General features: G+C 42.9%; 1 protein-coding gene across 2 annotated transcripts; it reads left to right on the top strand.

The window, feature by feature from the left end:
• The first annotated feature begins 575 nt into the window (after positions 1–575).
• CA5A (carbonic anhydrase 5A) lies at positions 576–22,699 on the top strand. Of its 2 annotated transcripts, none has more exons than XM_008491337.2 (7): positions 576–833; positions 9,236–9,433; positions 13,228–13,346; positions 15,022–15,117; positions 15,293–15,355; positions 17,697–17,852; positions 20,124–22,699. In XM_008491337.2, exons 1-7 carry the CDS (start codon positions 704–706, stop codon positions 20,301–20,303), a joined length of 942 nt encoding a protein of 313 aa, XP_008489559.1. In that variant the 5' UTR covers positions 576–703; the 3' UTR covers positions 20,304–22,699. The 2 variants fall into 2 exon arrangements, with proteins under 2 accessions (XP_008489559.1, XP_030313520.1); XM_030457660.1 differs by lacking the exon at positions 576–833 and adding an exon at positions 7,577–7,730.
• Positions 22,700–22,910: the final 211 nt, after the last annotated feature.

Raw genomic sequence — 22,910 nt, 5'->3', positions numbered from 1 at the left:
TTCAGCTGGGTCAAAGTGCTGTGTGAGTGGGAGGAATAACTATGGTTCCTTCTGTCTGTTTCTATTTCCAGTCTGTATAAAATTAACCCTCTTTGCTGGCTCAGAAGAACTGATTCCTCCTCCTGAGGCTGCATTGATGCTGTATTGCACACTTGGAGCTACAATACTCCTTTGCAGGAGGCTGCTCCTCTCCCTGGTCTTCTGGGAAAGTCTCCTGGATTCCTGTGAATTCCTCAGTCTGAGCAGTCTCAGAATTACAGCTATTAATGACAGCAACTCTTAGCTATCAGTGTTCAAACACACAACTGCCCAAATTCAAAGCATGAAGAAATTATAAGCAAACCTCCCCTTGCATCCCCAGGAGTGGTTTCTGTAACCCTGCAGGGTTCTTGGAGCTAGGTGAGAAAGAACCTGGAAAGCACATGTAGAATAATCATCAACTAACTGGCCCTCCAACAAAATGTGGAGCCAATGAAGTAGCCAGTCCAGGGACAAGTTGAAAATTAACTACCTGCTTAGCTCCCCCTCTCCAACCAGGAAAGAGTGCCCTCAATTTTTTTTTTTATAAATAGCCCTAGAGACCCCTCAGTTATCTTCAAGCTGCAAACACCCAGGATTTTTTCCTTCTATTTTGTGGCTAGACTCTGGAAAGCTCCTCTGGCTGCTGGACAAAGTGAAGATTTTGAATGCCAAGGTGACAGCAATGAACAGTGTGAAGGCAAACACCCTGGTGCATTTATACAAGCAGCTGAAAAATATCTGGAGTCCCCCAGCAGTGCCTGCAAGACTCTGCACCCTGGCTGCCTGCACTCAAAAAAATCGGAATAATGCACGTAAGTGTGTTTGGTTTTATCAAAATGGGACTGGCTGCCTGCAGAAGGGAGATGCAGAGCTCCAGAGACAACAGAATGTTGCTGCTCCCTCCTCTTTGTCAAAGAGGGAAATCTGAGAATGTGACTGAAGGATTGGAGAAAAGAGAGTGAGTGGAATGGCAGAAAGTGGGGAACAGAAATCTGGTATTGAGTTGGGTTATTTACCCCTGTGTGCAGGAGGAAAAACCTGTTCTGTTCTCATTTCTGCTGGGTCAGTGACATTGGGTCCTTTTTCACTCGTAGGAACCAGTCAGTACAGAAAGATTTTAAATTTTGACCTGCAAGGTTTTGACTGATTTCAATGAAAACAGTGTTTCTAAGTGTAACTCTGAGAGCATTTAGCTCCAATTGATTCTGAGTCCCTTGGAATTTAATAGGCAACGCAATGTTTCATTCTGAAAATGAGGCCTAAGAAAGTACAAAACCCTCCAAATGTCTAGGAGAACTCCATTGAATCCCTTCCTGAGATGCAGGACACTGCTGGGAGATGTCAGAGATTTAGTTATTTAAAATACTGATTAACTTATCTTCAAGTAAAACCAGGCCAGACAGAGCCTGTGTGTCTGCTTCTCTGTGTGCAGATAATGTCAGCTGGGGCAACAGCAATGAGTCAGTTTTCTTACTTTTAGGAGATCCTTCTGTTTCCTATGGTTTTCCTCTGTAAATGTATCCAGCTTACTAAGTTCTCCTAACCAACAGACAGATGCCTCCTTGGATAATGAGCTATCATTCCCTTCTGTTTGAAATACCAAACGAAAAATTTTGTATTTAACTGATGAGAAAAAGGCTGATTTTGTGGCAGATAAAAACCAAAGTAGAATGGAGACAGGCACAAAGCTTTGCTTATATTGAAAGCCAGAGGAAATCTGCAGTAAATTTCAGGGTTTAGGAGCTCTACATTTGCAAATGCAGTTTTGAAGATGATGCCAAAATATTTTCTGTCACCCAAGTGACTAACATTAAAAAAAAACAAACCAAACAACAGTAGATTAGCTTTGAAGTACAGCCAGACAGCCAGTGTAAATCAAGACCTTTCATTAAAAGTGATGAGACCCATGAATCAGCAGCACAGACCCCCTGAACACAGTTCCTGAGTCTTTTGCTTGTTCTGCATATATCACAAAACTTTATATATCACAATATATATACATATATCACAATTATATATCACAAAACTTCATGGCCTGTAGAACTAAAAGCTAAAGTGTGACATTTCTGTTTCATCACTGAAACTGCTTCTCTAGGAACATTATTTGAAATAGTTCAGTCAAGTAAGAAGGTAACCTGAAGAGCAGCAGCAATCTCTACATCTCCCCATGTGATGGAAAAATTAATTATCTTCTGATCACCCCTGGCCTATCAGATCCCAGTCAGGAGCTGAATGATGCCAGCATTTTTTTTTTTTTGCTGTGGCCATGGGGAACTGTACTGAGAAACAAAACCTCACTTCCTGGTGACAAACATTCCAGGGGGAGGTCAAGGCTGTTCCATCACCAGGCTCCATCAATTTTCTACCATTGCTATCTCACTATTTTCACTCCAAGTTCCCCTTTTTCACTTAAAGCAGATGCTGTTTATTACTCAAAGCTTTTGCTACTCCATGACATTCATGCAGGAAATGCCAAAACAAAGGGATTGAGGCAAACACTATCTTTGGAAAAGCTGGTTTCAGCTGCCAGTAAACAGACCCTGGCTCTGCACAAGCCTGTGGGTTCCTCCATCTGGAGTCTGCAAAAAAAGCACATCCCATTAAATTTTACTCTTCCCAGCTGACAACCCAAACAGTTGCTTCAGTGAGAAAGACCTGATCAAAGAAACATTAAAATTGTACTGTTGAGCTCTTAGGTGATGTCTTGTTCACCATTTACCTGCCCTTAGCTCTCTTCTCTTTCTCCCCTCACCTTATCCCCCCCCCAGAAGTCTCTCCCCAGGCTGGGTGCTGATGCTTTCCCCTTCCCCCAGACACTTGCTGGGAGGACACAGGTGAAACAACTCAAAGGCTGCCACTTCCCAGAGCCTTTTCTGCATTCCTCTTGTCCCCCCACAAGAACAGAAGCATTTGCCTGCAATTCCTTGGGACAGAACTGTAGGAACGTTGCTGAGAATCGTGGCAGATTGCTGGAAGTGCTTTTCATAGGGATTTTAAGTCTGTGGGGCATATCCTCACTCTAGTAAATATTACTGACCTGAATGGCCTTTTGCTTTCTTATCCTTTTTAGAAATGGCAAGAAAATCAGAATTCTTCAAGTTTGTTGGGTTTTGTTTTGTTTTGTTTTTTAAGCCCTGTGTAAGCAGAGCAGTGAGACACAATCCAGGTGTGCCATCTCCAGGGCTGCACATACAACTGCAGCAACTCCACAGATTGTCCAGGAGAGACTTTCTAAGCCCTTCCCATGCTGAGATCCTAAGCCTGCATTCATAATTTTAGCAAATGTTTTTATACAGAAAAGATAAAGCCTCTGTTTGCTTTGCCTTGCCAACTGGAATTACCTTCTCCTTATCTGGACACAGCCTTAGCCACTGCCTTCTCATCCAGGCTCCTATCTGAGCCAAACATTCTGGAGGCAGAGAAAAGCTCAGCATTTCTCTATCTGCTCCTGCTTTCCCGTTGAGCTTAGAGCTCTCTGCCAGTTACATCCATTTGATAAAAAGCACTGGGCTGTTTATCAATAAACTGACCTACATCACATTCCAAATCTGACAGCAATTCAACCCAACTTTCAGCACTTTGTCAGGATGGGACCTCAGCCAACCAGCACTTGTATCCTCCAAAGTCTTGATTCATCTAAGAAAGCTTCAATGTAATCAACTTATCCTGGATTTCCCTAGGAATATTCAATCCAATTGGCTGAAGCAGAGCCATGGTCCTTTGAAGTTTAAATGGTTCTTGATCGAGTTTCAGTAAGAGGCTGGGATTTATTTTTCTGATGCAGGATGTGCTGCTATGGCAAGCATCCCTCCTCAACTTAGGAAAAAAGGTATTTCCTTCAAGCAGGTGGGGTTTCTCAACCCTTCCCACCATTCTGTCCTCTCTCTTTCACTTCAGAGCCCAGTGAAGTTTGTTTCAAAGTCCACGTATAAACAAATCAAAGTGCTTTATTCAACAGGTAATTTCTTTTTTTCTTTTTAAAGATCAAAACCTTAAAGATTAAAATCAACTGAAGCTGACTTATTGTGCCCCTCGGTCTTACTTGAAAACAACCTGAATTAACTTACATATTCTTCCTACTCATTTTGTAGCCCACATGTGTGAATGCTCTCCTCCTCGGGATACTTGAAGGGAATTTAAAAATGAAATATTGGAAAAAAAATGTTTTTAAATCAAATTTACAGCAGTGCAAACTGGCAGTAAGCCCCTTTATTTAAAGAGTTTATTCTGGATTTTTACCATAGAAGTCACCTTCAAAATATTTTCTTGGAAACAATGTTATTAATTATGGTAATCCCATAATATATACAATCTGTATTTTTGTTTGGATCTTGACTCTCAGGGAAACCTTTTAGATACTTGTATCGATTTTAAACCCTTTAACTATTACTCCAAACAGACCTGTTCAAGCATCCACAGCCACAATTAATTGTACAAAACAACTCAAAAGTTTGGGGCTGTTTGGGTGGCTCTATACATGTTCTTCAGCTGGAAAAGGTAGGAAAAACCCCACACTGCAAATAGAAAAACCAACCAAACGCTATAAAATGAAATGAAGCATCACTGTGTCTGTCTGGAAGGTTTTAAAACAGTATAATAAATCAAGCCCAGATTAGGTCTGGCTGTGGCAGGTCTCTCCTCACAGATGTCTCACATCTTGTTCATGCTTGGTTTATTACAGAATTTACTGTAACTGTTCTGGCAGCCTCACAGATATGCAGGTGACAAAGGTAAACAAGAGATCAGACCCTTCCATATATAAATGAGACATGCAGAAAGCAGAGGGTGTAAGCTGCATGCTAGCTTAATTCTCAGGGTTTTGGGGTTTGGTGGTTTTTTTTGGTTTGGTGGTTTTTTTTGGTTTGGTTTGGGGTTTTTTTTTTTGTTTGTTTGTTTGTTTTTTTGGTGGTTTTTTTGTTGTTGTTGTTCTTTTGGGTTTTTTTGGGGTTTTTTGTGGGATTTTTGTGTTGTTTGTATGTTTGTTTCTCTTTTTTTACCTTTGAAAACAAACCTAGTAGATGAGATTTCTCTTCCCACAGTTTCTGTATCCCTTGAACTCATCCAGAAAGCCACCTGCCAGATTTCTGGTAGTGATGTTCCCTATCCACAGAAACCACCCTCAGCTCAGGAAGGAGAGAGAAGAGAGCACAGCCCAAACCTCCCAGGTGGTCCAGAAACACAACAATTTGGGGAAAACCAGGAGAACAAGGGATACATTGTCATTCTGGCTGCTGCTCTGCTCTCAGCCTGCGCTCATGCTCACTGCATGTCTCTTGCATAAACCACCCTGTCTAGCTGGGACATGGCCAAGGAATGGTCCAGAAAGATAGATTTTGGCTACACTAAGAGCTGGGAACAAGGTTTAGGGTTTATGTTGCTTTTTGAACAGGCAGTTTTTGCCTTTCTGTCTGCAGCTTCCAAAATAAACCATCTCTCTGCTGCTGAGCTCTCATTTTGGAGGCTTCCCTTCAACTCCCTAGAAAAAGTTTTGGGTTTTTTTCATTTTTAATACTGAAGTTTTACCAAAATCTATCCTCAGTAAGAAACAGCATGTGCCTGTAAAGCTGGATGCAGATCCTGTGAATGATTCAGAAGGGAAACAAAAGTGTCACGGGTCAAAGTTACTCCTTGTAGTTGCTCCTTTTCAGTTTTACACCTCAGTAGCCTGTTGGTTCCAAAAACCTCTGCCATAAAACTTTTCCCTGGTTGTGCAGCTCAGCCCACAAGAAATGACTCATTCTGCTCAGCTGAGTAGCTCTATAATAAACACAATGTTTTCAAAACCTTGCAGGATCAAATCCTTAAATAGCTTCACAAAGTTTGGTCCCCCTAATGCCACAGTGTAAAGCAGTGGAGTCTTTTTTTTCTTTTCAATTGTTTTTAGCATACCAAAAAAGCAGTAGTTGCACAGAAACTGGGTCATTAAACTGTGATTAAGCCTGAATTAATAATTGTGCTTATGGGTAGCAGCTGTTTTCCATTTCAACAAGTATCTATCTTTTCTTTTTTAAGTTACAGGAAGCTGCATGTTGAGAATAGTAAGTTAACCATCCAGGAAAATACTGTGAGTCAAACCAAGAATTCATTGTGCTTGCAATTGAATCGTGCTATACAGAAAGAGACTGTGCTTTAAAGACAGCATATCCTGGCAGGGAGGAGCTGAAATGAAATTAAACCCCAGTTTCACATACTAAGATCACTCTGTTTGGACATCTCCCCACAACCTGCTCTCTGATCATGGAGCCACTCAAAGCAAAGCACTTGCCAGATTTCAACCTCCTCTTACTCAACTCAGGAGTCCTTTAAGTATGTTGTATTGTGAGGGCAGTGTTGTAAACCACAGAGAGTGCTTCTTGGGTGGCTGGAGCCAGCTATTGGTCTTGTCTCCCTTTCAGTAAAACACTCTCAACACTCCATCAGGTTCCTCATGAAAATTCAGAAGCACTCACCCTAACAAGAGTAAAAATCCCAAAAGGTAAAATGCAGATCTCTACAGTAATCTTAAGGGAATAACCAAGCACTTTGATTCAAAAGGATGGCAAGGTGAAGGCCAGGAGTTGGTGTTCTGCTCCAACAGACCCAGCAAAACCTGGGACACTCACTCCACCTTTGGGGTTTCACTGATGCTGACAGCCTCCTACAGACTTCTCTTTTTGCTCCGTGTTCCTGTAACACAGAGAAGGTGTAAGGAATAACCAGTTTCTCCAGGCCTGCCCCAAGCAGTGCCAGGCACTAGCTGAATTTCCCTCGGGGTGGATCTGTTGTGTCCTCCAGCCTTTGGGTCAGCTGCAGGGGGCTGAAGAAGCCACGATGTTGATTTCTCCCCAATTTTCTGTGTGCAGTTTGGGGACAAGGACCTTGCTGTACCCAGGGCCACCTCTGTGTGTTCTAAATGACCGAGACTCGATGTTCTGTTAATGGTTTAATTAATTAATCAAATTGAAATTGCAATGAGCAAAACAGCACCGGGTGCATGGGGAATCTCTTCAATGTTAGTTGAAATGGAAAATTCAAATTTTCAATGGAAAATTGAAATTGCAATGAGCAAAACAGTGCTGGGTGCATGGGGAGTCTCCTCAATTTCAATTTTATTCAGAATTTTTATTCAATTTTCAAATTTTCAATTTTATTAATGAATTAAACCATTAACAGAATATTAATCTCGGTCATTTATAACACGTGGGAGAGGGATGGAGCTCCAGCTTCACCTGGGACAACCTCAAACCTCCTGCTTGAGCAGAGCCAGAGGATGGCGACTAATTAGCCAAGAATCAACGCTAATTCCCTGCGGGATGTGAGCAAGCCCTGACGCTATGGCCCTGACAGGGAATGCGTTTTGGGGGAGTCAGGCACGGGGGAAATGGCGAACACGCACCCACCGCGGTCACTTTGTCACACTGCCACAGGGTAAAACGCCGGCAGAACCCACCCTGCACAAAACCCCAAGGAAAAAGCTCCAGGCTGGGCACCGCCTCGCCCCTGTGCCCCCGAGGGAGCCATGGCAGCGGGGGGGCCGTGCCGGAAGGGGCCGTGCCGAACCGGGCCGGGCCGGGCTGGGCTGGGCGGTGTCGCCCGTCGGTTTCATCGAGTGCCTCCAGCAGGGATGATGCTGCTGCTGCTCCGCAGGGCTTTGGGGGCCGCTGCCTCACGGAGGGGGACGCGACGGTGCAGCCTGGGAGCCTGCTGCTCATACCGCCTGCGAGATGCCCGTGAGTGCTGCCCCTGCCCTCGGGGGGGAGAGCCTCTTCCCTCTTGGGGGGGAGAACCTTCCCTCTTGGGGGGAAGCCGCTTCCCTTTTGGGGGTGGGAGAGCCGCTTCCCTCTTGGGGGGGAGGAGGTGGGGGTAGAGACCCCCTTCCCTCTTGGGGGGAGTCCTCCCCCTCGGGGGTGGGAGAGCCGCTTCTCTCGGGGACGACGACAGCCCCTTCCCTCTTGGGGGGATCCCCTTCCCTCGGGGTCCCCCCCGGGGTCGGGCTGCCCACACCCCTTGAGGCGAGCAGCTCCCTCCCCACCCCATGGCCCCCCGGTTCCGAGGCAGCCTCGCTGCCCCCCTCCCCTTCCTCGGCCCGCCCGGCTGAGGGTTGCTTAGGGCAGCGTCCCTCCATCCCTTCCAGCCCCTGGGGTGCGGGGGGGCTGCCAGGACCATGGGAAGTTTGTGTAGAGAGAGGCGGGGATGCTGAGTTCAGTCCGGTTCGGTCCGTGAGAATTCCCCTGCTGAAGCATCGGGAAAATGGTCGGGAGAAGGAGAGGAGCTGTGGCACTTCTGGAGAGCGTTATACTCGCCCGCGTGTGGCACTGCGCGGGCTGCGGAAAGGTTGCCCCTTGCTGCGGAAACTTGAGGGGGAAGTTGTTCAGCTGCCCTTCGTGTGAGGGGCTTGTTAAAAGATTTAATTAATTTTTCCTTTTTTCCAAGCAGTGGTATCTAATGAAGCAGCCGGTAAGGCAGCACCTCAGGACTGTTGTGGCTTTGGGCAAAAAAAAAAACCTTTCCTGGGGGTTGTGTGTGTCAGGGGATATCAGGTGAACAAGACCTGTGCCCACACGGGTCTGTTTTTAGGCAATAAACAGCCCTATGGAGACTATTTGTGTGTCTGACCTACCCCTGCCAGTTTGAGATGCCCACGCTGAGCGCAAGATTGGTGGTTGAGGTGTGGGTGTCAGCTGGATGAAGTAGACTTGGTCAGTATTGGTGTGGGTGTTCCAGGAGCACTGCACCCTGAGAGTTGTTGTAACCCCAAAGCACACGTGGGTGCAAGATGGGCACCTACAAGAGAAGCTCTTTGCTTCACAGTGGGATTTATCCTCTCTCTGGTGCAATCCGATGCCAGGCAGTGGTACTGGTGTGTTAGGAAATCTGAACTGGTGTTCTGAGCCTCTGGAAAATCCATAAAACAGAAGCCACCTTAAAATAACATTGTACTTAAGGGAAAACATTTCCCTGTCAAATAAGAGGGCAGGATTTCTTCAAGGAGCATTTTGCTAATGAATAAATTTATCAATACTGTTTCAAGTCAAGTCAGTGCTCTTCCCTGGGTAGCTTTGAGTCATGCAACTGGAATGTATTATTTTTTTTCTCTACTTCCCTGTGCATCAGCTGACTTGAATTAGCTTTTGGAGCCAATATGCCAAAGCATCCTCTCTTGCCAAAAAGTTCTGCAGTATTTAGTTGTAAGTTCTGTACTGTGCACTAGAGCCTGACTCTCTTCATCTTCCAGTGCATCCACTTTGGCAGAGTCCACTCACGATTCCTGGGGGCACCCGGCAGTCTCCAATCAATATCCAGTGGAGAGACAGTGTTTATGACCCCTTCCTGAAGCCTCTGAAAATCAGCTACGACCCCAAAACCTGTCTTCACATTTGGAACAATGGATATTCATTCCTGGTGGAGTTTGATGATTCTACTGATAGATCAAGTAAGCAAAACTCAGAAAAAAATCTTTTTCAAAGTCATCTTAATGCTAAGAGAGGAGAAATATTTGCATGGTGTAAAATCTCAGGACCAGTGTTAAAAATGAATGTACAGCAGAACAACACTTGAGCTAAACACAGATTTATAGGGGAGGGAATTGTAATGTCTAGGTTGGCCTCCCTTTTACCTTACATGTAATTATTACCATGGACATTGTGCAGAAATCCTCTGTTATAGGTTGAAACTTAATCTAATTGCACAAGTTTAATGCCCTGCCTTTTGATCGGGTCTTGTAATATCCCAGCTTTGTCTCTGAGTCAGTCCAGTCATACATATAGGTGTCTGCTTAATCCTAAATGAGATTCCATCATTCCACTTCATTTATGCAATCTGCCACTTACCTCTTTTGTGGTGTTTACAGAGAGATGTAATGCCTTTGAAATAATCAGCAGCAAAATTACTTTTAGTTGGAAAGCATATATTATCTTAATAAGCTTTTGAAGAATTAAATAATATTTTGCTGCTGCCCCAGAGAGCAGGTGCAGGCGTTCTTGTTGCTCTAGTAGAAGCAAAAACAAAATAATGAAAAGTAAAATAAAGTAAAATCCAGTTATGCCTTCCAGCAACTGGTCGTAAATAATCACACTGACCTGAAAATGTATTTTTTTTTAGGAAATGCTCAGTAGACTCTAGTGACTTAAAATCAAGATATTGTAACCAAATTCCAGATTTCCTGGTTTTGGTACATATAAAGAAGGCATTTTGTAAGGGCAGGTAAACTGGGAGCAGCTGGTCAGAGATGTTGTGAAGCAAATGATGCAGGTCAATTACTCAGCTTGTCCTGGAGGGAAAAACTGAGAGACCCTGGGCAAGTTTGAACTTATTTGATTAATATATGTTTAAGATGTCTGGCTTATGGGAGATGCTAGATCTTCATGCAGGACTTAGTAATGTTCTTGGGAAGGAAACTTTCAGCACGTTAAACAAATGCTTTATCACTCTGGTTGATCTTTGTCAAGATATTGGTGAGGCAAGGCAGTAAAAATGGCAGTGGGGGAATGCATGGAGCCTTCAGGGGCTTGTGTGGTGTTTCAGAGGGGTTTTGGGGTGTTAGTTTCCTCCCAGGGAATATTCCTGCCCTTGTTCATTTCAGAGCTAGGGTAGGCAATGAAACCAAGAAGTGGTGCCTCTGTTTTTACAGTACAAATTGCTGTGGTGTTAGGTGGGCCTAGAGGAGAGACTAATTACTTACTCATCAGTGATTGTAACTTACTAACTGATTGGTTTTGCTTTTAACTTGCCAGTCCTTGCCTTTACACAGCCACACCCTGCTATCTGTTACAGACACTTCCTGAGAAGTCTAATGGGTAACAAAATAATCTTTTTTTTTTCCGCAAGAGTTGATGTAATGGAGGGGAGTTGCTTGCAGGAGGTTAAGAAATACACAGCATTTAAATACACAGGGACAATTTTCGTGCTGGAATTAGGGGCTGCTGGCCTTTCAGAGTGCATCACAGCTCTGAAGGGTCTTACCTGCTTCATCTGTAAGGCTGAACACCTCAGGTCCATCTTTAAGTGTGAGCATTCTTGCTGCCTCTTTTTGAGTGGCTGCCTTTTTGTCATCATCCTCAAATTAATTATTTTTTAATGCTAGTGGCTTTAAAAGTCCAGTGGCAGGGCTCCAAAATTACAGGGAAACAACAGATCATGGGATGTTGCTGTATAAAAGGCCAGGTTTTCAAGTGTCTGACTCTCCTCCACCTTCCTCTCTTTACTGTTGCTATTTCTGATTTTTCTTTCTGCCAGCTTCTGTCTAATAACAGTAGAAACCCAGAGAAGGAAGCTAATGAATAAACACAAAGCAAAAAAGCAACAAAATTGAAACAGAAGAGGAAAAAGACAGAAGGAAACGTGCATCCAGGATAGACAGAAATGCTTAAATCCTGAGATGAGGCAGAACAAGACTTGGTCAAAAGATGCAAGTAGTGCTTCCGTGGGGTGTTTGCTAATGAGCAGAGCAGGAGGAAGAAGAAAGAGGGTTTGGGGAAGGTAGGTACAGCCCCGGGTGCTCTCTGTGTGCATGGATGCCATCTGCTGCAAGGAAATGAGGCTGAAACACAGCTAGCTGCAATAAGAGGCTGATTTGCTGGGTTGTTTTTTTTTTTTTTTATCCCCTCTGGTGTTTGTTAGAGCTCCTTTCAACTTCTGTTTTGTTTTGAAATTATTAAGATTTTTTTTTAAATTGTCCAGAAAGAAATCCCAGAATTTCTTGTAAAGGGGCTGTAAATTCCTGCTTGTTTCTTGCTGCTTTCTGGAGTCCACTGTAGGAACTTGACTTTCTGCATCTGTGTGCCTGTACCTAACTTTACTTAAGAGAGAAATTCTCAAGTGGATGTGATGATTATCATGAGTGTAGTCACCTGTGGGTTTGCACCATCACATCATAAAGAAGGAATAATGTTAAAACACAAAGTTTAGTTCTGAAAGAACTGGCACTGTGGGCCAGATCTTCATTCTATCCCTGAAAGTTTCATTTCTCTACCATGATTATTTTAGTGATGGTCAGTAATGCATTTATGCCAAGAGCTCAGGAGCAGTGGGGAAATTATTAATTATTTAGCTGTCAATTTGCATAGCCTGCTTTAGCTTTCTCTTTTGTCACAAGCAGGTCTGTCTGGTATTTCAAAACTGCTGGCTGGCCTTCAGGGAAAAAAAAAAAGACAAGAAAAGCTCTTAATGCCTCTCATTATTTTCTCTTTAGCATTAAAGTGATTAACTTCTTTTCAAAAGTAATGTTGGGATTATGTCCTTCAGACTGTGGTTTGCTGTCGAATTTAAGTGTGATGTACAGTTAAGTAAAAATCAGAAGAAGCATCCCTACAGCCACATATCTGTTGCTAGTCACTTGGATGTAATTGTGCTCTCTCCTTTACCAGCTGGCACGATGTGATCATTAGCAAGAAGATGTTGCAGGATGTTCCTGCTTCAGTTAGGAGGAAATGAGCAAAAACCAACACTCCACAGAAAACCAGGCATAGACTTTTTCATTTGTGTGTTTGCAAAATGATGAGTTCAGAAAGCAGGAAGCAGGCTGAGAATTTATCCCTTACTGATGGCTAAAAGGTGCCTTAAACCTTAAGAAACTCAGGAGCTTGTCCCTAGGCAAACTCTATGTTCAGATGCTTTGTGCAGTGGAGCTTGAACAGTTTGCAGGAGACACAATATTGGGGCATTTCTGGCTGTACAGGAAATATTTCAGCCTTGATTATGCAGTCTTGAAAGCTCTGCTGAAACAGAATGTCATCTTAAAGAAAAAGAATAGAATAGTTGAGACAAAGTGATTTTTATTTTTTTTTCCTGACAAAACTGGATTTTCAAAGGCTTTGTGTTGTCATGGGGTATTTCAATATGTTTCAGAGACACTGAAGCTTTGCTGGTGTGTAATTTAATAAAGATATTTGTTGCTTTGTTATACATGTTTGTTCTGTTAAGGCAGTTCTGTGCCTGCTCAAAGAGAAGGTCATAGAACATACCATGTAATCACCATGTTTGCCAAACTTGATGGCACCTGGAAAAAAACAATAATTCCCTTGAGTGGGGGGTGGGTGAGGATTCTATTTAAGTTTTCACCTGCAATTTGATATAGATGACTCAGACTGCAGGGAAAAAGTCTGATGGGACTGTTCTAGTGGAGATAGTTACTGATTTCTCCCTTGGGCAGAGTTATTTCAAGCAGGATCTTTTTGTGTTACTTGCCTAAATCACGCTGATTAATGTGTGTCTTGTTTTGTTTTTTAGTCATCGTTGGAGGTCCCTTGGAAAACCAGTACAGGCTAAAGCAGTTCCACTTCCATTGGGGAGCTATAAATGAGTGGGGCTCAGAGCACACAGTTGACAGTAAATTTTACCCAGCAGAGGTATGAGATAAAATGCTGAACAGTACAAATACTTGTGGTGCTTGGAGGCAGGCTCAGGCTGCCTGGGACTGTGCTGTATGCTAGAAAACTCCCACTTAGAGGAATTGCAGTTTACTGTCAAGGATCAGACATGGTAGGTGCCACAGCTCACATACCAGTATATTAATAAATTTATATTCAGTGTGTTTCCTGGAGAAGAACAATGTTAAAGTTGCAGATTGGTTGCATTACTGAAACTTTCAGTGATGTTTTCTTCTCCCTGAGTCTCCCCAGGGGAGATACTGGACAGCAAATTATCATTACTGTTCCAGCTCTGGATGGAATGGCACAACTCTGCTTGTCCTTCCTTCTCTTTAATGGAAAGAGGATGAGACAGAAAGCAGACAGAGTATGACCAAGTCCCAGCTAATCTGATGCAAATCAGGTGGACAACAAACACTGAGGTAAAAGTGAAGCTTTAATCAAGCTCAGGTCTTGATTAAAAATAAAAAATTAAATGCTTTACCTGTGAGCTGCAGTAAGCAGAGGAGATGAGCTGTAGGATCTCTTTCCCTGGGAGTATGATGAATGCACTGCATCTCAGCTCCTATCTCTCCAAATCTCCCAATCCTTATTGCCTTAAAATGACTTTATTATTACTATACAATTACTTTATAATTACTGTACACTTGCAGAAAAACAAAGCACGCACTAAACACTCTTCTAAAATTATTTAAAGAGAAAATGGAAGATCATTTAATTCCCACACCTGTGCCTGCAACTAAAGAAACCTCTTGACTTTGTATGTAATAACTGTCTTTTGTATGTGACCTCAGAGCTTTGGCTACTGTTAGAAACTTCATTTCTGTTATCAGCAATTTGTTGTGTGTTTCTAAAGTCATTAGAATCGTGTACAGCAGAATCCTGTGGTAATACAGTGGTTATCATGATCACTTGATATTCTGCTTTCAACTTGTAAGCAATTATTGAACTGCTTGTGATTAAATAACTACTGAGGCAAGAAGAGTTGGTGAGAAGGATGGAGCTGTGGGGAGAAATACAGAGGAAGTGTTTCAGAAAGTATGACAGATATAAACACAGTTATATGCCAGAGATGGAGGAAAGCAATGATGTTTATTTTTATGGAGATTTTTGTCTCCTCTTAACGTGTTCATAATGATGCCTGCCTGCTTGGCAAGCTATTTGTTAACTCTATTTATTTACTATGAACTTTTTAATGCACAAAGCCCCTCAGTGGAATGCTTGGATTGGACTGTGAGCAGTGCAGGGAAGCTTCTGGTCTGTGCATGGAGTTTGTCCTCAATGCTCCCTGTCAAGAGATGGAAGTGTCCTCCAGTTCCAGGCAGACTGAGCTTTGTCTTTGCACTGAGCTAGCAGTGCTATAATCAGTCTCCCACAGACAAAATTCCTTTCATATGTCTGAAAGGCAACTTGTAGTTCTTTGGCTGTTATTTTTATAAAGACAAAAAATAAAAATAAAAAAAAAAAGGGGGGAAGTATCATTATTTTGCAATAACATTTTTGGCCCAGTTTTTGTAGTGTGTGATGCCTGCGGGAGTTCAGTGTCTCAAATTGCCAAAGATCAAACAGTAGCAAAGATCAAATGTCAGGTTTCTTGGTACCATTTCTCTGCTCCCCTCATGTCTTGATTTCTCATTCATTTATTGTGTTTCAGTTACATTTAGTACACTGGAATGCTGTTGCCTACCCAACTTTTGAAGAAGCAGTGATGGAAGGTGATGGCCTGGCTGTCATTGGAGTGTTTCTGAAGGTAATTCCACTTGGCTGTAGTAAGCTGGAATGATGCCTTTTAATCTCCTTTTTTTAAAACAGATTTAGGGCAAAATCCCCCTAGAATGTTATTGTTTAGAAAAAAAAATACTGATTAATGTAGATAAGGAGAATGTCAGCTTAATGACTGTCTAACTCCCACCTGTGTTCTGCAGCTAGGAGCACACCATGAAGGGCTGCAGACACTGGTGGATGCCTTGCCAGCAGTTAAGCACAAGGTAAGGGTTTTTCAGTGTCCCCCCAATTATCATAATTAGTGCAGTCATTCAGCATGAAGAGTACTTTGGGAACAGGAAAGCACTAAGAAATCCTTTTCCCTTAAATGTCAGTAGGATTAGTTAGATTATTGTTTAACAAGAAGGAACTTTATGTGCTGTGTAAAGTGGCAGTGTGTTTCTTCAGGGGTTGAGACTTTCTGATTTTTCTTGGATTTGTGAGGAGGAGATTATTGTTTAGTGGTGTTTTATTGTTTTTAAAAACATTGTAAACTATTCTGCTAGAAGAATGGGACTTTTTCTTTAGCTGATTCCTGACTTCTGCCAGGAGAGGGAGTGCTGTGCTCAGGAGCAGCTCAGGCTTCTCCAGGTGCCTCTTTCTTTTTCTAAGTAAAAGAAAATACCCAGCGACAATTCTGTCGCCTTGTAACACACAGTTACAGTTGTAACATCCAGTTGAAGTCGCTGTGCCACTATTCATTGCAGTAAGGATTTTCTTTTTTAATCCAAATAAACCAAATATCTATGGCAGGGCAGTGTAAACTCTGCCAGATAGATGCCGAGCAAGTCAGTTCAGTGCCAAAAAGACCTGCACAAATCTGTGAGTATGCACCCATTATGAGAATGTGTTACTTTACAGCATATGAATTTGAAGGAAACTAAAGTCAAGATACTTTTTTTTTTTTTAATTAAAAAAAAGTGGAATCAAGCATTATGCTCATTAAGATGCATGTGGGCTGCCCTGACAAGGATCTTATTTCCAAAGGGTGTCAGTCACTTGATTTAAAACATGGCTGCAGCCAGGCTGAAAAGGACCTGGGAGTCTGGATCGACAAGAAGCTGAACATGAGCCAGCAGTGTGCCCAGGTGGCCAAGAAAGCCAATGGCATCCTGGCCTGTATCCGGAACAGCATTGCCAGCAGGTCCAAGGAAGTGATTCTGCCCCTGTACTCAGCCCTCGTGAGGCCACACCTTGAGTACTGTGTCCAGTTCTGGGCCCCCCAGTTCAGGAAGGATATCGAGGTCCTGGAGCAGGTCCAAAGGAGAGCAACCAGGCTGGTGAAGGGACTCGAGCATAGACCCTACGAGGAGAGGCTGAGAGAACTGGGGTTGTTCAGCCTAAAGAAGAGGCGGCTCAGGGGAGACCTCATCGCTCTCTACAACTACCTGAAAGGAGGGTGTAGCCAGGTGGGGGTTGGGCTCTTTTACCAAACGACTTTCAACAAGACAAGAGGGCATGGACTTAAGTTGTGCCAGGGGAAGTTTAGGTTAGATATTAGAAAGAATTTCTTTACGGAAAGAGTGATCCGTCATTGGAATGGGCTGCCCACTGAAGTGGTGGATTCTCCGTCCCTGGAGATATTTAAAAAGAGACTGGATGTGGCACTCAGTGCCATGGTCTAGCAACCGCAACAGTGGTTCAAGGGTTGGACTCGATGATCTCTGAGGTCCCTTCCAACCCAGCCAATTCTATGATTCTATGATTCTATGTGAAAACTTTTATTGGCTTGCCAGCATTGTTAATGACTTCAGTACCAGAGCCTGAGCAATATCACCTTGATTAGGGGGTGAGGAAGGTCAGGTAACACCCATTTTGATTTCCTTGCACCTTCCCAGCTCACATGATGGGTGAAAGATCCCATCTAGAATCTCTTGTCCAACTCTGCTTTTGAAAAGGGTCCTTACTGCAATATTCTTCCTTCTCAGTGGGGAACTTACAAGGAAAAACTTTATATTCTTTTCCTGCATGTGCTGGAAATACCCCAGGACTAAAAGGTTTATGTAGGAAATCATGGGCTCTGAAGGTCCCACCTGCTGTCTGGGATCTCTGTTGTGTGACTGCAGGTTCTGCAGACATGAGCATCTCACATGGATTAAGGAAAGTTTCAGTCCTCTTCCTTCTCCCTGCTGCCTAAGCTCACACAGTAAAAAGCAAAAGCACTATTGTTTGCACTCTGTGAAGTAGATCTGGCAGAACTACCTGAACTTATTCCAGCATTTATTTTTTTCTTTCTTTTTCCTGTTTCCTTCTAGCTCCCACAAAGACACAGTTGGCCCTTGGCACTTCTTGTTTCTTCTGCACTCAACTTCTCATGGCTTGTGGGGACAGCAAACATGTTTAAATTTTGTCTACTCACTGGATGCTTCTTATGCTTCAAACCCAGATGATCAATTTTGTACAAGTTTATAGAGTTTAAATCATGACTTCATGTAGATATTTATTAACATTCACAATACCTAATTTTGAATGTGCATAGCTAACACCTGCAGTATTTAATTTCATTGTAAAGATGTTATTAATTTAAAATACTTGTTTGTTGGTGGTTTTTTTTTTGGGCTTCAGGACACAATTATTGAGTTTGATGTCTTCGATCCTTCCTGTTTGCTGCCTTCATGCCCTGATTATTGGACCTATGCTGGCTCTTTGACTACTCCCCCACTTACTGAATCAGTCACTTGGATTATCAAGAAGCAGCCAATAGAGGTTGATGAGAATCAGGTAAATCTGATGCTTTCCTTTCAACTCAGACCATCCCTGCTGCCTGTCTGCTGGTGTGGAGGGGAAAAAAAAAAGTATCTGCTTAGCAGTGGCAGCAATTTTCTATGAGTACAGAGCTGCTTCACACTCAGTATTTGTTTGGGGACTGATTCTGATATTAATAATTATTAATAATTCTGATTATAAACAACAGGCATTATTGGAAGACTGCAGACCTAGGCAGTAAGCAGTTAAAAGGCTTCCCCAGCTCTCCAGTAGATTTTTATCTTGATCTGTGCTAAACAATGCCTTATGCTGCAAGCTGCTCCTTGGAAACTTCTAAGGTTGTTTATCAGAACCATGGATAATCTCACCAGGATGCAGCCAGACTTGTGGTAGGGAGGGAGGAGAAAGGGCAGATTTAGTGAAATTCCAAACTGACTTTTTCTGCCTTTTCTTGAGCTTGCAGAGGCTGCAAGGGCTCATTCTCTGTTCTGCCCTGGGGGTACAGAAGGGATGTGGGGTGGCTTTGAGTTCTTCACATCCCCTTCTGATGGGGAGAGATAGAAGGACCATCCATTGGGGTTTTACCTGTGCCTCTGTAAGCATGTTTACTCTCTATTTGGCTGCACTGTCCTTGAATGTCTTTTTTTTTTTTTATTCCCCTTAAAGGGCAAAGGTTTCAGCAAATGTTTGCATTCCAGGAGTTATTTCAAGTGGAGGACTTAGTGGTCAATAATCTCTTCTAACACTACTCCAAGCTTTTCACCATTTGCCCTCAACTGCTTGTAATTTGAATACTCCATGTTTAACAAGATGTTATTTCTTGGTAGAGGTAGAACAAGTAGAAAGTGGTCTGAAGGGGGACTTGTTGGAATTGTTTAGGAGATGGTTGCAAAGAAAGTGAAAAATCAGTAACCCCTAAATCAACCATCTTGCATGGTTTAAGAGGCACTGAAAACTTTGTCCATTGTCCCTGGGTTTTGAAGCTTTGATTAATAATGAAGTGCAAGTCCAACAACCTAAGGCAAAATACTTTTTTTTTCTTTTTTCTTTTTTTTTTTTTTAAATGAAACTCTTGCATGGGTTGAGTCCATCTAGAAAGTCATGCTCCAAACAAACACTGCAGAACAGGCATAGATGTGATCTTGAATGTTTTAGTTTACATAAAGGAACAGGGCAGAAAGAACTGAAAGCTGTTAAGAGAGCAAAGAGAACTGCACAGTGTCTCATTCTTCTTTTCAAATGAAACTTTGTCTTTTTTTTTTTTTTTTCCTTGGCTCTCCATCACTCCTTTTGTTTTATGGCATAGAAGACCTTAGAGTTGACTTAACATTGTAATGCCCTTGTGAGCATTACAAGCTGATCTGCCACATACTTTATTTTAATCTCCAGTTATAAACCACTCAGAACAGCAGCTATGTAGCCTGTTGGTTGTTGAGGTTCCCCCTTTTCTGGGGGGCAGCATATGCATGTCTGCATCAGATTACAGAACTGCAGAGAGGGTGTAAATTCAGGAGGCTGGAGAGACACATGGAAAGGTAGCAGATGTTCCAGTGTTCCAACTGGAATCATAGAATCATAGAATGGGCTGGGTCGGAAGGGACCTCAGAGATCATCAAGTCCAACCCTTGATCCACTCCCCCCGTGGTTCCCAGCCCATGGCACTCAGTGCCACATCCAGGCTCTTTGGAAAGATCTCCAGACACAGAGAATCCACTACTTCCCTGGGCAGCCCATTCCAATGCCTGATCACCCTCTCCAGAAAGAAATTCTTTCTCATCTCCAACCTAAACCTCCCCTGGCACAACTTGAGACCTTTTGTGCCCTCTTGTCTTGCTGAGAGTTGCCTGGGAAAAGAGCCCAACCCCCCCCTGGCTCCAACCTCCTTTCAGGGAGTTGGAGAGAGTGATGAGGTCTCCCCTGAGCCTCCTCTTCTCCAGCCTCAACACCCCCAGCTCCCTCAGCCTCTCCTCACAGGATCTGTGCTGGATCCCTTCACCAGCCCAGTTGCCTCCTTTGGACCTGCTCCAGGAGCTCAATATCAGAATCAGTTCTGTCCCACACCACAGTTAAGATTTAGTTTGCCTAAAGATGGCAGATGACTGACACTTCACCTCTGCACTGGGATGGATGATGGTGTAACCTTTGCCAGCAGGTGACAGAAGTACCAGAGGTTTGTGCTGCAGTTCCTCAATGCCAATGTCATAGTACCTTTGATTGCTTTTTGTCCTGAACCCCAACTACTCTCCAGTTTGTAAAGTCACCCAATTGGACGTTTCTCATTCTCAGCTGGAGGCATTTCGGATGCTGCTCTTTACTTCAGATGGGGAAGAGGAGAAGAGAATGGTAGACAACTTCCGTCCTCTTCAGCCTCTAATGAACCGAACCGTCCGCTCCTCCTTCCAGAGCAGTCACCTCTTGAATCCTGAAGTACAGCCCCAGGACCATGCTGAGCACATCAGGCCATAGATGGGCTGAGAAGTCAGTCCAGACCTGCAATACCTGGAGGTGACTGATTGTTATTTTTTCAGTGTTTTTCCTTTTCCTGCAGTGTGTATGTGCCATGCAGTTTCCCAGCCAGCCAGTCTCAGTTCTGCCAAGTGCCATTTGTCCTTCTGGGGAGAAGCTGGGTCATTTTTTAAGAAGGAAACAATATTAATCCTTAAATTTACATCCTATAAAGCATGTTGGATCAGTAGGGATTTTTTTTTTTTGGACAGCTAAAGGAAAAACAAGGGCAGGAGTTCTCTTTCCCCTACCTCTTTTCTGAATTGTTCTGTCTCTTCAAATGTTCTTTCAGTGACTTGCATGACTTAATCATCCCAACTTAAAAATATGTTATCAGGCATCAAGTTTAATGAAGTGAAATGTTTTAATACTGCTTAGATCCTTTTGTGGAATTGTTTTAGGGGTCTGCAAAGCAAACCAGCTTCTCTAGTCACCTATACAGTGACAGCTGAGCTTCCTTTTTCCTTGGTGCTTAGGATGATGATGAGAGAAGGGAAAAAATTACTTAGAGAATTTAATATCTTTCCACTCTATTGACTGCATGATCCATGTTCATGGATGTCACCAAATGTCCACTCTTAACTACATCACAAGCCAGGAGACTTTTTCTAAAACATTATAACAAGTGTAGAAGCTTTTAACTGTGTCAGCTTCCCCTCTTTTACATTAATAATGTGTCAAGAGAAGAGAGCAGAATAGAGTTCAGCAGTCTCTCAAGACTGGCAGGAGCAGCAAATCATCTGGAAATGTCCAATTGATCCCAGGAAGTTGATGGCATCAGAGGGCAGCAAAATGAAATAAGTCTCTGCTAGCCCTCCCAGTGGGATTTTTAGGGGGAAAAAAAAGCAAGCACTAAAAACCCAACAATTCCTGCAACTTAAACCTCTGCTGGGAGAGTATGGACCAAATAGAGCATTCAGATAGTTGAAAGATTTATATTTCTTTTTTAAATAACTCGTAGAGCACCAGTGCACTGTCTTAAAAGCTTTGCCTTAAGATCTACTTTTCTAATAAAGAGTTCTCTAGCTTCAGAACAACTGGGGACCAGGTTGTATTTAAGCACCTTATGAAGTGGTGGGAATTTCTTTGTGGACCAGGCAAAACTGTTGTGTGAGGTGCCAGAAGTGGAGCCTTATCCTAGAGTTACAGTCCACTTGCCACAAGTATTATCTACCTCTGAAGCATGCTACTACCAGCCATAATTCCTCTCAAGCACCTTCCTCACTGACTTTTTATTTGCTTTACTCTGTGCCAGTGCATGAAATGAATGTGCCTGAGGAGGAGCAAGTCTGTCTGTACACTTGCACAGCCCTGATGGATTGTATTGGAGGAGCTTTGTAGGAGAACAGATGTGACTTGGGCTGCAAAGTCCCTGATTGCTGCTCTGATTCAGCACAAGTGATGCCAGGACACCAGCTTGTCACTGCTGAATTCAGAATGTTAGAATCAGTACCTTTTTTCTTTTAATTTTTAATTCAGATGTTTAATTTAAAAGCACTTTAACATGGTTTTGTTTTTGTTTTTTTTGAGTGGCCCATATGATTTTAAGGTTTTTTTTTTAATATTCTTCTTTAGGCAATGAAGTGCCCAGATCCTGCCTGTGCTTCTTTAGTAGCTCTGCCTCAGGCTGTTGTTATGCTGCAATAATTGTGCCTTTTTTCCCTTGGCAGCTTGAAACGTTCCCACTTAACCTTAAGGTGACTCTGGGGTGGAAAATCTCTCTTCCATCCCCGTGCTGTATACATCTCTTTGCTGTGTAGTTTATTCACTATGGTTGTGTGTGCATCTACTGCACTGATTGTTTAAAATATCTGGAGACAGGGTCAGCACAGCAACCATTCAGTGTGCTACAAAAATTAAGCTTTGCAGGGTTTTTAAGTTGCTTTGCTGGTTTTTAAGTTGCATTTACAGGTTACTTGGTGTATGAGCATCTCTGGGTTTCCTTAGGCAGTATCTGAATTGCAGGGCAGATTGTTGTTGAAATGAGTGGTCTGAAAATTAACAGAAAGGGGATTTTTGGGGTTGTTTTAACTTTGGTGTTGCACATGACTCTGTTTGCCTTGCAAAAGCAAACTTCAAGAAAAAGTTTGTGTGTTTGCACATGTCTGTAAAGCAGCAGATGGGATGTGAGTGTTTTGCCTTATTCTCTCAGCTGTGTGGAGGGGAGGAAATGATTGCTGGACAAGAGCTAATATTGGTTAGAATTTTGCACAGCTGAGGTCTGCATTAGGAACCTTCAGGCTTTTCCCCTTGGATGGTACAATTCCAAAGGCTCAAAGCACACATTTATATATTTGACCTTGCATAGCAGTCACTTCTGTTGCTTAACACTGTTCTGGGAGGTGTTCCTGTGGCAATAAGTACTAGGAATTAAAGAGTGGGATAGAAATACCTCTGAGGACAGCTTATTGAAATGGGGGTGGAAGGTTTTGGAGCATAAATCTGCTTTTGGGTTGGTCTGACCTTCCAGCTGCCTTTCAGTATTTCTCTTAAACACTGCTCTGATCAGAAGTCTTCTTCTGAGTGACTTCATTCATGGTTGGAATGACTTCATATTCCTACATTCCT

Source organism: Calypte anna, chromosome 11 (assembly GCF_003957555.1).
Source record: "Calypte anna isolate BGI_N300 chromosome 11, bCalAnn1_v1.p, whole genome shotgun sequence".
Taxonomy (NCBI): domain Eukaryota; kingdom Metazoa; phylum Chordata; class Aves; order Apodiformes; family Trochilidae; genus Calypte; species Calypte anna.
This window is presented reverse-complemented; position numbering and strand designations above follow the sequence as displayed.

Excerpts from the sequence above, each read along its gene's own strand:
- CA5A (XM_008491337.2), top strand. The coding sequence starts at position 704 with ATGAACAGTGTGAAGGCAAACACCCTGGTGCATTTATACAAGCAGCTG. Across the intron at positions 15,118-15,292 it reads TCATTGGAGTGTTTCTGAAG|CTAGGAGCACACCATGAAGG; the intron begins GTAATTCCACTT and ends TGTGTTCTGCAG. Across the intron at positions 17,853-20,123 it reads TAGAGGTTGATGAGAATCAG|CTGGAGGCATTTCGGATGCT; the intron begins GTAAATCTGATG and ends TCTCATTCTCAG.